At 41.2% G+C, this 12444-nt stretch overlaps 2 protein-coding genes across 2 annotated transcripts in view; both read left to right on the top strand.

Moving 5' to 3' along the window:
* The first annotated feature begins 9 nt into the window (after positions 1-9).
* LOC109464384 (protein krueppel-like) lies at positions 10-390 on the top strand. Its single transcript, XM_019761331.1, has one exon. The coding sequence runs from the start codon at positions 10-12 to the stop codon at positions 388-390; it is 381 nt and encodes a 126-aa protein (XP_019616890.1).
* Positions 391-2528: 2138 nt separating this feature from the next.
* The window catches only part of LOC109464383 (ADAMTS-like protein 1), a 30431-nt gene continuing 20515 nt past the window's right edge, over positions 2529-12444 (top strand). Inside the window, 8 exon segments of the mRNA XM_019761330.1 lie at positions 2529-2783; positions 8405-8501; positions 8970-9106; positions 9525-9686; positions 10921-11053; positions 11547-11757; positions 12270-12395; positions 12397-12439. Of these exon segments, the coding sequence (XP_019616889.1) occupies positions 2732-2783; positions 8405-8501; positions 8970-9106; positions 9525-9686; positions 10921-11053; positions 11547-11757; positions 12270-12395; positions 12397-12439 (961 nt within the window). The 5' untranslated portion in view covers positions 2529-2731.

Here is a 12444-nt window from a genome sequence, read left to right as displayed (position 1 = left end):
CAGCACGCCATGGTCCACTCCGGGGAAAAGCCGTACAAATGTAATGTCTGCAGTTATTCCGCAGCACAGAAGTCGACGTTAAAACGGCACATTTCCACACACACGGGCGAAAAGCCGTACAAGTGTGAAGTTTGCGATTATTCTGCAGCGCTGAAGTCAACTTTGAAGCGGCACCTGTCCACGCACACCGGCGACAGGCCGTACAAGTGTGACGTTTGCGAATACGCGGCGGCAACCAAGTCAAACCTGAACGTGCACGTGACCACGCACGCGGCCGAGAAGCCGTATAACTGTGACGTGTGCGGCTATTCTGCAGCCCGATTGTCTTATTTGAAACAGCACATCCTCCAGCACGCCGGTGAGATCGACGCTGACAAAAGTGCCGTTTGAGACTATTACACAGTGATGGGGCTATTCCACACAATATGTACAAGGCAAAAGGGACATGTACAAAAGACTATAAACCCAGAAAACAAATCACCACTTCCGCGTTTGAGACGCATAGATCTATGCGTGGATCATTACAGATTCTGAAGTCTTGACCGCGAGGAATGACTGTGACGAACAGTGAAGCAGGCTCGCTCCGCCCCTAAAGCGTCGCCAAAAAACTACAACGAAAAGCGTACCGAGAGTAGACTTCCGTCACTTGTTTCGACAGGATGACATTCGATCGGACGTAACTACATGCAGACACTTTGGTGATACGGCAAAAGTACAGGACTATTAAAGGTGTATTACAGGTAGATGAATGTGAGATTTAGCCTGCATACAAAGCTATGTAGGAAGGAGCTTTAATGAATGGCTTTAATTTGATTTTTAACCTCCTTGGTCATAGGTACACCGTTATGTAATGCATATAAAATTGTGGAGGGCTAACGTTCAACTACCGTGCTAAACATTATCCAATGTATCTACCTATCTGTGTATATTGTAAAGACTGTATCCTACATTAGTGGCAACATACTGGACATAGAAAAATCTTACCAAATCTTACAAACCAAATTACGTTCGTCAACTCTTGCCCCACCAGATTCACTCGCTCTGAATTTTATTACTGCTATTGCACCCATGGTACTTCATTGCAACAAAAAAAAGCAGGACCTTTCAAAACCGATACTTTCATCAGAAGAGGAAACGAAGAGCTTTCAAGAGCAATGCTTTTATTACATGTTCACGCGGGTGACATGTGTGCCATCCGGTCTACCATCATTACCATCATCATCATTGCCATATTTACTATTATAGTATTATCATCATCCGATGCGATGATGGTAGTGGTAGACTGGTTTGTTCAGCAAACAAGAACATAGGAACACTAACAAGTTTCCTGGCAGCCGCGATGGCTGGATGGCGAGGCTTGTTTTGACAACATATTTCGACAAAATATATAAATTTATCAATCTTAAAAGGTAGAATTACATTTAGAAATAGCGATTAAAATCTATAGGAGCATCAGAGCGTTATTACACCTCCAATACTCGTACGTTATAGTATTGAAACAGACCATCTTCATGATCTTTATCATTGTTATCATTATCATTATCGATGTTTTGTCATACATGTAACGCTGGTATTCCCGTTTGCTGATTATACTGCACATTAAAGGATGAGCGAGTTCATCGTACTTTGCCCCTCGTTAGAAATGATGTCAACTGTACAAACAGACATCAGGCTCTTTAGATCCGGTTCATGACTTCTACCAATGACGCGTGGTATAAGAAACAAGCAAGGACAAAGAAAGTCACAAGATGAAAGGAAGGCGGAAGAACGAAAAAAGGAAACATCTAGCGCTAGCTTTCTTGAAACACTCGTCATTCCTTGAGGCCTTGAGACTTCGTTAGTAATTATTTCATTCAATGCTGTATGCGGTAGAGGTGTCAAAGATTCTTCGAGGTAAATTGAGTTGAGTTTTTACAATTTTAGCCTCTGGCAGACTTATTATTAGTGCGGAAAATTTACTTTTCGGTAAGTTCCTTTTCTAGTCTGCAACTAGTGCAAGGAAATATGAATTGATTTGTCATGGCACTATTTCGGAAGGACGATCTTTATACAGAAGCAAACTTTGTGCACTTCTTCCTATTATATAACCAGGGAGAACCAATGTGTTGTTGAAATGGAGAAAAAAGGGCAAGTACGGAAAAGAGGGTCGACATGATATGACAGTAATAGACTACATGTAGAACTACTAGACGTGCACAGGAGAAAGATGTTTTGGTTCTCTCAGTAACATTTACCATGTCTTTATACTGTATGTATTCACCACGACTCTTTGGGGTGCGAGATTATTTTATTTTCCCGGATTCTTGAAGGGTCGTGCCCCCTGGGGGCCTGTGATGTTATGACCTATTTCAGTTGTTATTTCTGCTGCCTTTCTAACTGTGTCGGAGCGGCAGGGACCTTCCCAGCCCCTCGGGCGGGCCTTGTGTACAAACATCCAGGAGATGGGCCGTTACGATGCCTGCCATGCCGCTGTCATGTCACATGAATTATCCTGCAGCGCCAGTAGGCCATGTGTGTTTACCTTGTCGGACGGTCCTGTACGGGGAAATACCGGCGGCCAGCTCCGGTTTCACACACACACCCCACCGCGGATTCCCGGAGGTAATCAACCCAGCCATTGCCATTTTGGATCGGGCTGGACGCGGTGGACTACAGCCGTATTACCCACGGTCAAGTGCAAGTTGAATGAGCTTCGGGCACCTTTCCTGACCGGAGACGCAACCCGAGAGCCATGGATGTCCTCCGCAGAATCCTGAATATTTTCCTGCTAATCCTACCGACTGGTAAGTCTCAGTCTTCTCTTGTTGTCCCTGATGTCATGTGTTATATGTGTGGCTCCCCTGAACCGTTACATGGCGGAGCAAGCTCGTCAATCTTTGAGAAATATTTGATATTGTCCGTGAGTGAAAAGGGAAGTGATCGGGAATTTGGACCACTGATAAGCCATCAATAAGGAGTAAGGCGAAAGAGGGAAGAAGTTTAATAGAGAGTTGTTTGTTTTCTCTTCGTTTCGTGGGTTATGCGGGTCAAGGCAGGAAATCCCGTAATCAGTTTGATGTTGATAAACATTACATCAAGATTGAAACCTACTCGGAAAATATATTTCCCACGTTGTGGTTGGTGATTGATGTGAATCATGTGATATCAGTGATCGCAAGTGACAAATTGTAGCCATGTAACCATCCTGATGATGCTGATAAGAGATAATTAGGGACAGGGACGAGCGCTACTGTTTGTCACTGTCTGGAAAGAAACATTTGTCATTTGGTCTGTCAATATTTCCCGAGTAACCGATCTATAAGTACCTCTATAATTTTGTTACTTAATTACCGCTGTTAAGTAACCAAAACAGCAAGAGAAGTGGTTAAATGTTTAAAATCAAGCAATACTTTAGGATAATGTAACAGTTACATGTACTATGAATGTTTCCAAGTCTTGCCTAACCTTTTTAGGGATATTCCATTATGTAATTGAGGGAGACGTTTGATTTTTATTTTTTATAGATTTGAATGTTTGTTCAGTCCTCATATTTTGCCATGGAGGTTTCATTCCAACCCTTTTGTAATAACAGTGTATCCCATTAAGAACATGGATTATGTGTCAAAATAGACTCAAAACAGATCATTAGCACTGTAATCTATGGATCAACTTGATCCCATATTATAAAGGCACCAATTATGAAATTGAGACTCAAGTCAAGATAGTGATCTAGCATAGGAAATGTCCTGTGTTGAATAAATTGTTACCATGTGTGGAGAAACAGATCAGCCTTTGTTGACATAATTATGTTACAGCCCAAGGGCATTATCTGTGTCATAGGGGCATTTGAGGTCAGTCAACTCAATATGAATGTATGCCATTTTTGTCCTTGTGGAAATTAAAAAGTACAGGAGTCCTATCTCCAACAGAGGAAAAGTTTTTGCATGAAAAGTCATTTATTTGATTTACTGATATCAGAAAACTCAGATCCATTAGTAGTACTAGTGCTGTAACTTACAAATGTACAACTTAGTACCAGGACTAATAGTAGTAACTTTACATATAATTGTAACATTATACAGTAGTTCTGACATCTAGCTATTTTGAAAGGTGTGACCTTGCTTTTCTGTATTTAAATGTTGAATGTCTGTGTATGGTGGCTCTCGAATGGATACAACAAGCTAGATGCGACCTAGCAGGCCCTTGGAACAAGCATTTGTGGAAGTCTTCCTTGTCGGGACACAGTTTTCTCTGGCAGTTTAACTGAGATATATATGAGCAACATTGCAGGGTTGACCCTTAACTATCTATCAGGTAAACTCCAAAGTGAACACATGTCCCTCCTTGTTTGCTTTGCTGTGTTATTTGGCCTCTGTAGACCTCCGCAGCTCCGGTACAACTTGCTAGAACTAGTAAGAGCCTGTTTTTAGAGTCTGCATGCTGTTTTCCGTGAGGCGTAGTGAGCCATTTCAATTCACTGTTAATCGTAGCTGGCTGCTTTAATTCAAGAAAATTGTTGGGAAATTCTTTGTGCAGTGTAATCGGTTGCTTTAATTCCACATAGCATGTTATTTTTCATTCCTGAAGTCATTGTTCTGTTAGAAATTCTTCGTATCTCATGGCCAAACAACGCATTGCCCCAAAATCATTACACAGAGCATGTAAGGTCTACAGACCAGTTTTGACAGACACCTCATGAATATAAAAATTAGAACATTCCAAAGAAGTCATTCCCAACAGCCTTATTCAAGAACAACTCAATTTGCCGGCCGGCCTGAATTTACCACTAAGCGTGGTGGCGTTGCTCAGATCCCCCCATACAGACCCTTCTGTTCAACTTGCTAGAATCCTGTTTGCCTGTGAGTTTTGAGTCCCAAAGCACAAACAGGCCACAGACAGGGTTGAAGGGTGATCAGTCTTCCTCTAGATGGCCAGAAGGTAAACTGATGTGGTGAGACTGACAGAGGCTTATTGTGATTTCCCTTTGTTAATTAGGCTTCAGACAGCCTCCATCCACAGAGCTGTCTCTTGAAATTACTCAGTCAAAATTGCAACTTAAAGATGAATAGATTATGTATTTAGTAAATGTATGCTTGATTAAAGAAATACATGAGAACCAGGGTCTTAATGGCACAGGTTGTGGTAATGTTAACATTACTAAAAGGAAAGTGACTTTTGGACCTTTTTTTCTCAAAAACAAAACCCCTTAATTGCTGCCTAACCTATTTAATTTTGTTGAAAATGAAACAGGCCTTAAACTGCTCTGAAGAACTTTGTGCGTTTGTCAAGATGATTTCCTGGCCTCCCCTCCCCCAGAGCCGCCTGACCTGACCTTGGCAGCTTACATGTAGGCTGGTGCCATAACTGGAGTTGATGGGCGGATGGCACAGGGCCACTCTATAGACTTACAGGGCACTCAGGGCCTGTCTGGGGCTTTAAATCCCATCTGATGAGAAACCAAGTCTGACAGGCTTTTACTTGTTTTAGGGACAGAGGACAGAATGGAGGAAAGGTTGTTTTAGTCCATTTACAGATTACATTGGATTAAGGAATCAATGTAACTTCCTAGTTTGTCATGCGCACTTCATGTGCTTATACACTGTAGCACAATTGTAGGAAGTATTCTCACAAATTGCTTTGGGTAGTTGGTAGCATTTGGTAGGAAGATTGAAAGAATGACAGGTGAAAAGGTCAGACACAGGAAATGGGGTAATACACTGAACAGACTCTCTTCTCAGTTAAGCTGCTGAAGCATCACTTTTTCAAATCCTGAGAACCAGAAACGTTTACTGGTGTTGCCTTTGGAGTTAGAATATTTGTGTCTCCTGTATGTGCTCCAATTGTTGCCATATGCTGGTCTCTAGTGTGCCAGGAACTAGAAACAAAATGTTTTGAGGGAGGGACAAATATTTCTCCTGATTTCAACTCAATAAAATTTCGCTCCTGAAAATGCATCAAATAACGATTCTTAGGGTATGAAATTCAGATGTCAGATGGAAAATTTTATGATCTTGTGATATCGACGGCGACGCCCTTAAGGGTCAGTGAGTTTTTGCTAGGGTCTGTCAGAGTAACCAGAAACACAATAATTTTTCCCTAAGCCTAATGAGAAGCAGGTCTCCAGTAGCTTTCACTGAAACCTGGGCTGCCAGAAATTGACCATGAAATTTCATTTGTCATGTTTGCCAGATAAACCACATGTAGGCAGCCAGTGATGGCCAGAACCAGGATGGAACCTGGCATGAGCTGTGCCCTGGGTTGGCCAAGGTCCTTCAGCACCTGCTGTTTTATATGCATTAAGTGTTGTTCTGTCTGTTAGTTCAATGACTGGAGAGCTGCATTTTAATCTCTTATCTGCTTCTCCAAGAAATGAAAACACAGACCACTAGAAAAACATAGAAAGTCTCAAAACACTCATAACCTGTTGAGCTGGACCCCACGTTTGCTTTAAGATTGCTTACAGCAGACTTCTAATGTCATGTCAGATACATTTTGTATGCTGCATCAAGTGCATGGGAAGCAATGATACTAGTTTTGTTTTGCAACATGTTTACAAAACACACTTAGTGGCCAATCAAATATTAATTAACCCCTAAGTGTCAATTAATTAAACCTTTTCTTGTTGACCTGTCCTGTAAATAACACCAATATACTGTACTAAATAGGTTCTCATAACAGAGAGAAGCTCAAAAATGATCATGTAGGTATTCCAAGGACAATTTTAAATTAGACTATAATATTCTTGGGTATTCCAACCCAATTTCCCTGCCCTCCCAAAGGTAACATACAATTGACTGGTGGAAAGAGAGGTTACTTTTAAGTTTTAATTAATTAAGTCACAGTTACTACTGTTTTGTAATTGGCGCAGACCTCTGAAGGGTTATAGAGGATGAAAACACTGATCTTTGTTAATACATTGTCAGATATGATCTCCAACTTCCAAGCACTAGTTTGCTGTTTGCCATCCCTCTGGCATCTCTTGCATGAGGTACAAATGCTAGCAATGTTTCATGTTTACATGTGAGGCAACAGCCTTCTAATAGGCAAGTATTGAAAGTCATTATACCCCATCTGTGATGTCTTCTGTGTCATCAAAAGCTGTATTTTCCCAGCATAAATTCTACTCTAGTAATTTGTCTGTAAGCAGAGAGAAACAGTTGTCTCCCAGAGGGTTTGCACTGTCTGGACTCTGGTAAGGGACTACTTCAGGGGGGCCTGCATGCCCTTTTTCGTAAGGCATAATCAGGCCTTTTTAGTCTTCGTATTCCATAGGCAGCCTCCCCAAAAATCAACATAATTCATAATAGTACATTAGCCACAATGCATAAAATCATAATCAGCTCTGAGAATTTAACGTAATTCGTAATCGGTGGTGAAAATTTTGCATAATTCGTAATCACTGCCCCCCATGCAGGCCCTCCTTCAGTTCAGCTCAGAACTTCAGGAGACCAAGGAAGTTTACTTTAGATGAGGAGACTGAGAATAAGTTTTTTAATGAAATAAAAAGGCAGAGTGATTTTTGCCATATGAATCCAGCAATATTGATTATCGTGACGTCAGGGAATAAAAGTAATGTTGTTTGACTCAGCTTTTACCTGGGATGAGGGTCTACATGTCTTTTTTCCATGAGGTGAAGTGAGCCATTTTGATTCACTGTTAATCGTACCTGTCTACTATTAATTCAACGTTACACATTGTTGGGAAGTTCTTAAATGTTACACGTAATGGGTAGCTTTAATTCCACGTAGCATGTTATTTGTTATTCTGAATTCATTGTTGCACGTCATTGAAAAACTTTTCGCAGTAAAATGCCTGCTTCCCAAAATCGCAACATCAATGACATTCCATCCTTTGATGAATATATCTCACCCTGTTGTGGGTGGGTGGCATTCTAGATATGCTCTAATTGATGTTGTGTCAACTTGTCCAGGACAGGACTATACACATACTAAAGTAAGTCAACAACTAGGCCGGTTGGTACTGGTTCGGCAGGACCTGGTCCAACTGGAAATAACATCCAAGAATGAGAACTGAGTCAAAAAAACCTGAACATTGTGAATAGATTCTTTTTTTTTTTGGTGCAAATATATTCTAGATATTTCAATTTAGACTTCATATCAGGTGATATGGACATAACGTTAAAAGGTAAAAAATAACCCTGAATCTGACTAGATTAGTATAAATGCATATGCTTGACTGTACATTGAAAATACATGTAACTATATTATTCCAATATACAGTATTTAAAAATGTATTGTATCACTATTCTGTCAGGAATTTTTGTGAAGCTGTAGAAAGTAGGGATGGCTTCAAAAAGGGCCAAATTACAATGGTTTGGTTGTTGGGTGGCAAAGAGATACTAAGGTTGGAGAGAAAATAGAAATTGACTTTAATATCATGCCATTTGTTTTCTGTTCATCTTTAGTACACGAGTTACACCCAACAATATTCGTCCACACCCAGTCTTCCTCCACACACCAACCGCCAAGGCAGACAGGAGACCCTTTCATGGAAATACCAAGGTGAGAAATGAGAAAGTTATGGCCTGGTCACAAACATTGTGCAATTGTAGTGCAATCCCAAAATGATAACATTCTTGGGAATTGAGATAGTCGTGCTTTTCTCCTGAAACATTCAACTGTCTTGTTAAGGAAAAAGGTGCCTTAAATCCTTCTCAGTGATTGTCATTAATAGCTTCTTTTCTATCACAGCCTTCTTTAAAACACTACAACATTAAAATCATATGACAAAGTTATTATTGAAAATGGATACATGTATGTGGTCAAGTATTCAGACCTATATAGTATCAAAGACATGCTTACATTTGGAGTCCCCTGGCACGGCACCTTTCTTTCATTTTGAACCCTGTGTTTTTGATACATCTGTATACATATCAGCTGCAGGTATAGCTGCCATTTGCACAACACACCAGCTCAGACCAAACAACCTGTGATACTTAAATTTTTCACAACCTTTATACATCTATGCAGGTTTGTGGTAGGTGAGTGGAGCACCTGTAGCACCACCTGTGGGCCAGGTGTGCAGCGGAGACCAGTCAGGTGTAAGCTGTTCCTCCCCCTGTTCAAAACAATGGTGGGAGATGACCTGCCATTCTCCAGATGTCCAGGTATGGTTGCACCAAGTATTCTCAGATTTGAAAAAAAATTAAAACCACCATCAACATTTATCCACCAACCCAGGTTACATTTGAAAAAAGTGTTTGAGATATATCTCTTGTGCAGTACCTCCAAGGTGTGCACAGTTTTTATATGCAAGAGGATGTTATTCTGAGGGAAGATGCATTGGAAATCTCTGAATTTTAAACAGAAGGCTTCAGTGCCCAGGGCGTCGCACTAAGGAAGTACTCCCTACTGTGGCTTCTCCAGCAGGGTGGTGGATATAAGATTGTGACCTTGCAGCATTATGTTAGTAGACATTACATGTGGCAATAGTAAAACGTACATCACTTGGCTTGCTACACACTCATCATGTTGATATCTTAATGATAATATTGATATGTTTTTTGTTTTGTTTTATCTCATCAGCAATAGTCCCTCCGAATGAACAGCGGTGTAACCTGGCCCCCTGCCATGCAGACATCAACGTCATCTCTCCCCTGTTTTCCACTGACATCGCCCCCTCAGCCGCTGTACAGTTCACCTGGAGATACGAGGGTTATACGCCCTGCTCCGCGTCATGTATCGGAGGTGAGTAGTAATAAGTATGTGTGAGAACTCTCTCACTCACTCATGCACATGGTGCATAAAGGGGGGTGACTGCATACGTTTCATTCCGTGAGACTGAGAAATAAGAAATTTATTAAAGATTATGCACACATGGACATACAAGGGCTATATGCCCTGGTTTGCATCTTGTATTGGAGGTTAGTAGCAGGGTGCATGTAGTTCTGACTCTTACCTGCACCAGACAAGTTTTACCTGCATTACCTGCAGTTTCTTTGCCTTCAGTTAGTTATAAAAAAATTGAAATGTTAGAAGAAATGTTCCAAGTAGCTCCATTTCTAATCATTTTTAAACACCCACTCTAAGTCAACATCAAGCATTGTCAGTATTTTAATTGTTCATGAAGCGTAATTGGTTGCATTAATTCTACGTAGCACATTATTTGTTATCCTTAAATCATTGTTACACATTATTGACATTAATCATTCACTCACTTTTCCAATCAGCCCATTTGTGGTTCACATGAACATAGATAGGACCATCTTGAAATATTCAGCTGATGTCACAGAATGTAGTAAAGGATGTGTGTTGGATAGAGTCCAACATGTAGACAAAAATGGGCAGAAATCCTCTAGGCTCAGTCTGTAAATGTGAGCAGATTGCAAATTTTATCGTTGTTTAGTGCCAATGTTAATGCCCTTGGGCGACCTTGGGCAGGATCCTTGGCACCGGTAACTTCCAGCCTGCCTTGATCTATTGCCAGGTAGGACATTCTAAATCCTGTGTTTGTGGCCAAATGTCAGCTAGCAAGACTGTAACTTCAAGTCCATTAACAATCCAGATGTGGTCCTAGTGCAACAGTGAACATAGTGTATCTTTGTGACATATAAGCTGGGCACAGCAGAAAGTGGCATGTGCCCTAGTCCATCATATATAAATAAAAGAGTAAACAGGCAAGACTCAGCAGGATTCTTGCGAAGTGTTGGGTCTGAATAATAAAGTTGTTCAAAGATGATGGGATATATCAGTTTGGTCTGTTGCTGAGGGAATCTTATTTCAATGTTAAAAACAACATCGTTAAAAACTAACTGTAGGATTTAGACTAAACAGGAAATGTCTGCTGTAGCTTCACAGGGTATGCTGTTTGACCACAAACAGCCACAACTTCATTGCTACCAAACTCATCACCTTATTACTAGAGATAATCAGCTGAGAGTGAAGATTTTTTGCCTCATTCGCCCACATTTTTCCCTTTCAGGTACCCAACATTCCCTGTATGTGTGTGTACGGAGGGACAACAATGAGAAAGTGGGGGTTTGGAAGTGTGCAGATATTCCCAAACCTGAGCTCCTGACCCGAGACTGTAATGTGCTGATCCCCTGTGGTGCCAGGTGGGACCAACTCTTACCCAGAGTATATAGGGAAAATGGAAATAAGTTTGAAAGTTCATATTGATTCTGTGTTGATAGAAGTTATTCTGAAACAGCTTTGAACTGTGATTTCCAATACAAAAAAAATTGGACTTATGATATACCCACATTTTTCAATGTTCAACTCCAGTCTTTGTCAAGGAATGAGCAATCCACCACCTATTGATGTCACCATTTGCACCCCCATCTCTAGAGGGATGTATGGTTATGATGTCTAATGATGTAGATAGCTTCTTCAAGTGAGTCCTGCACAAGAAGGGCACCTGTCCAAGATCAATTTGCCTCGGTCCCCTGAGTGGGCAGATTGCTTAATGAACCAAGGAAAAATAGAATGTAGGACCAGGAAATGGTGGTTGTTAAGGCCGGGTGGTTGGAAGGAGAGGTGGCTACATAGGCAGGTTTGACTATTTACAGCATTCTACTATCATCAACTTTAACCTTTAAATGTGTCTAGGTGGGAGGTGGAGACCATATCGGGCTGCTCTGCTACCTGCGGGGGAGGGGTGGAAAGACAAAAGGTCACCTGTGTTAGGTCTCAGCTGGCCCACCACCAGGCAGCAGTCAGGGTTCGAGAGGAAGAGTGCAAGGAGCCCAGACCCCCAACAGAGATCAGCTGTAATGATATTCCGTGTTCTCCTGAATGGAACGTAGGACCATGGGGCGAGGTGGGTTTCTTAGTGCCGTGAGTTAACTGAGCAACATGCACAAGGTGGGTGGTAGCCCATCAGTGCAAGGGGCAGTGAAACTTGCAAACTGTGAAATTGCTCAATTTGTTCAAGTTCAAGTAGCAGCAGGTGTTTCCCAAGGAACAGTCCTGGGACCACTTCTCGAAGTTATTGTGACTATATACAGAAAACACTAATGAAAACATTAAGTTCTCCTGTTAATTCTTTAAGTTCAACTTTTTCAGTATTCACTCCTGCAAAAATGAAAGTGATTTTAAGAAAAAATTAACTTTTCATGGGACTTTGTGAGATTTCTTGGCATGTTATTCAATAATTCCATGGTGGAGTTTTACTCAGAATTAAACTACAGGGGGAATAAGGCTATTTGTCTAAAAGTACTACAATTGTTTTAAAAATGGCATCAATACCGGGGTACAGAAAAAAATCATACAAACAGGAAAAATGAAAAAGACATGAAAGGTTTGCCTATGTATGTTTGCCTATGTTCTCAGTGCTCTGCACCTTGTGGTCGTGGCATAGAAAAGAGAGAGGTCCACTGTAGGGAAAAACAGGGCCTTGGGTACTACCTGGACGTGGAGGATTGGCGCTGTCACATTTACAGCAAGCCCCCCCAGGACGCGACCCTGTAATGTCAGGGAATGCTCGCTAACGGCAGTTTACAGCTGG

Source organism: Branchiostoma belcheri, unplaced genomic scaffold (assembly GCF_001625305.1).
Source record: "Branchiostoma belcheri isolate BF01 breed outbred unplaced genomic scaffold, Haploidv18h27 scaffold138, whole genome shotgun sequence".
NCBI classification, from domain to species: domain Eukaryota; kingdom Metazoa; phylum Chordata; class Leptocardii; order Amphioxiformes; family Branchiostomatidae; genus Branchiostoma; species Branchiostoma belcheri.
The sequence above is the reverse complement of the archived record's forward strand: the minus strand, read 5'-3'. Positions and strand labels throughout refer to the sequence as shown.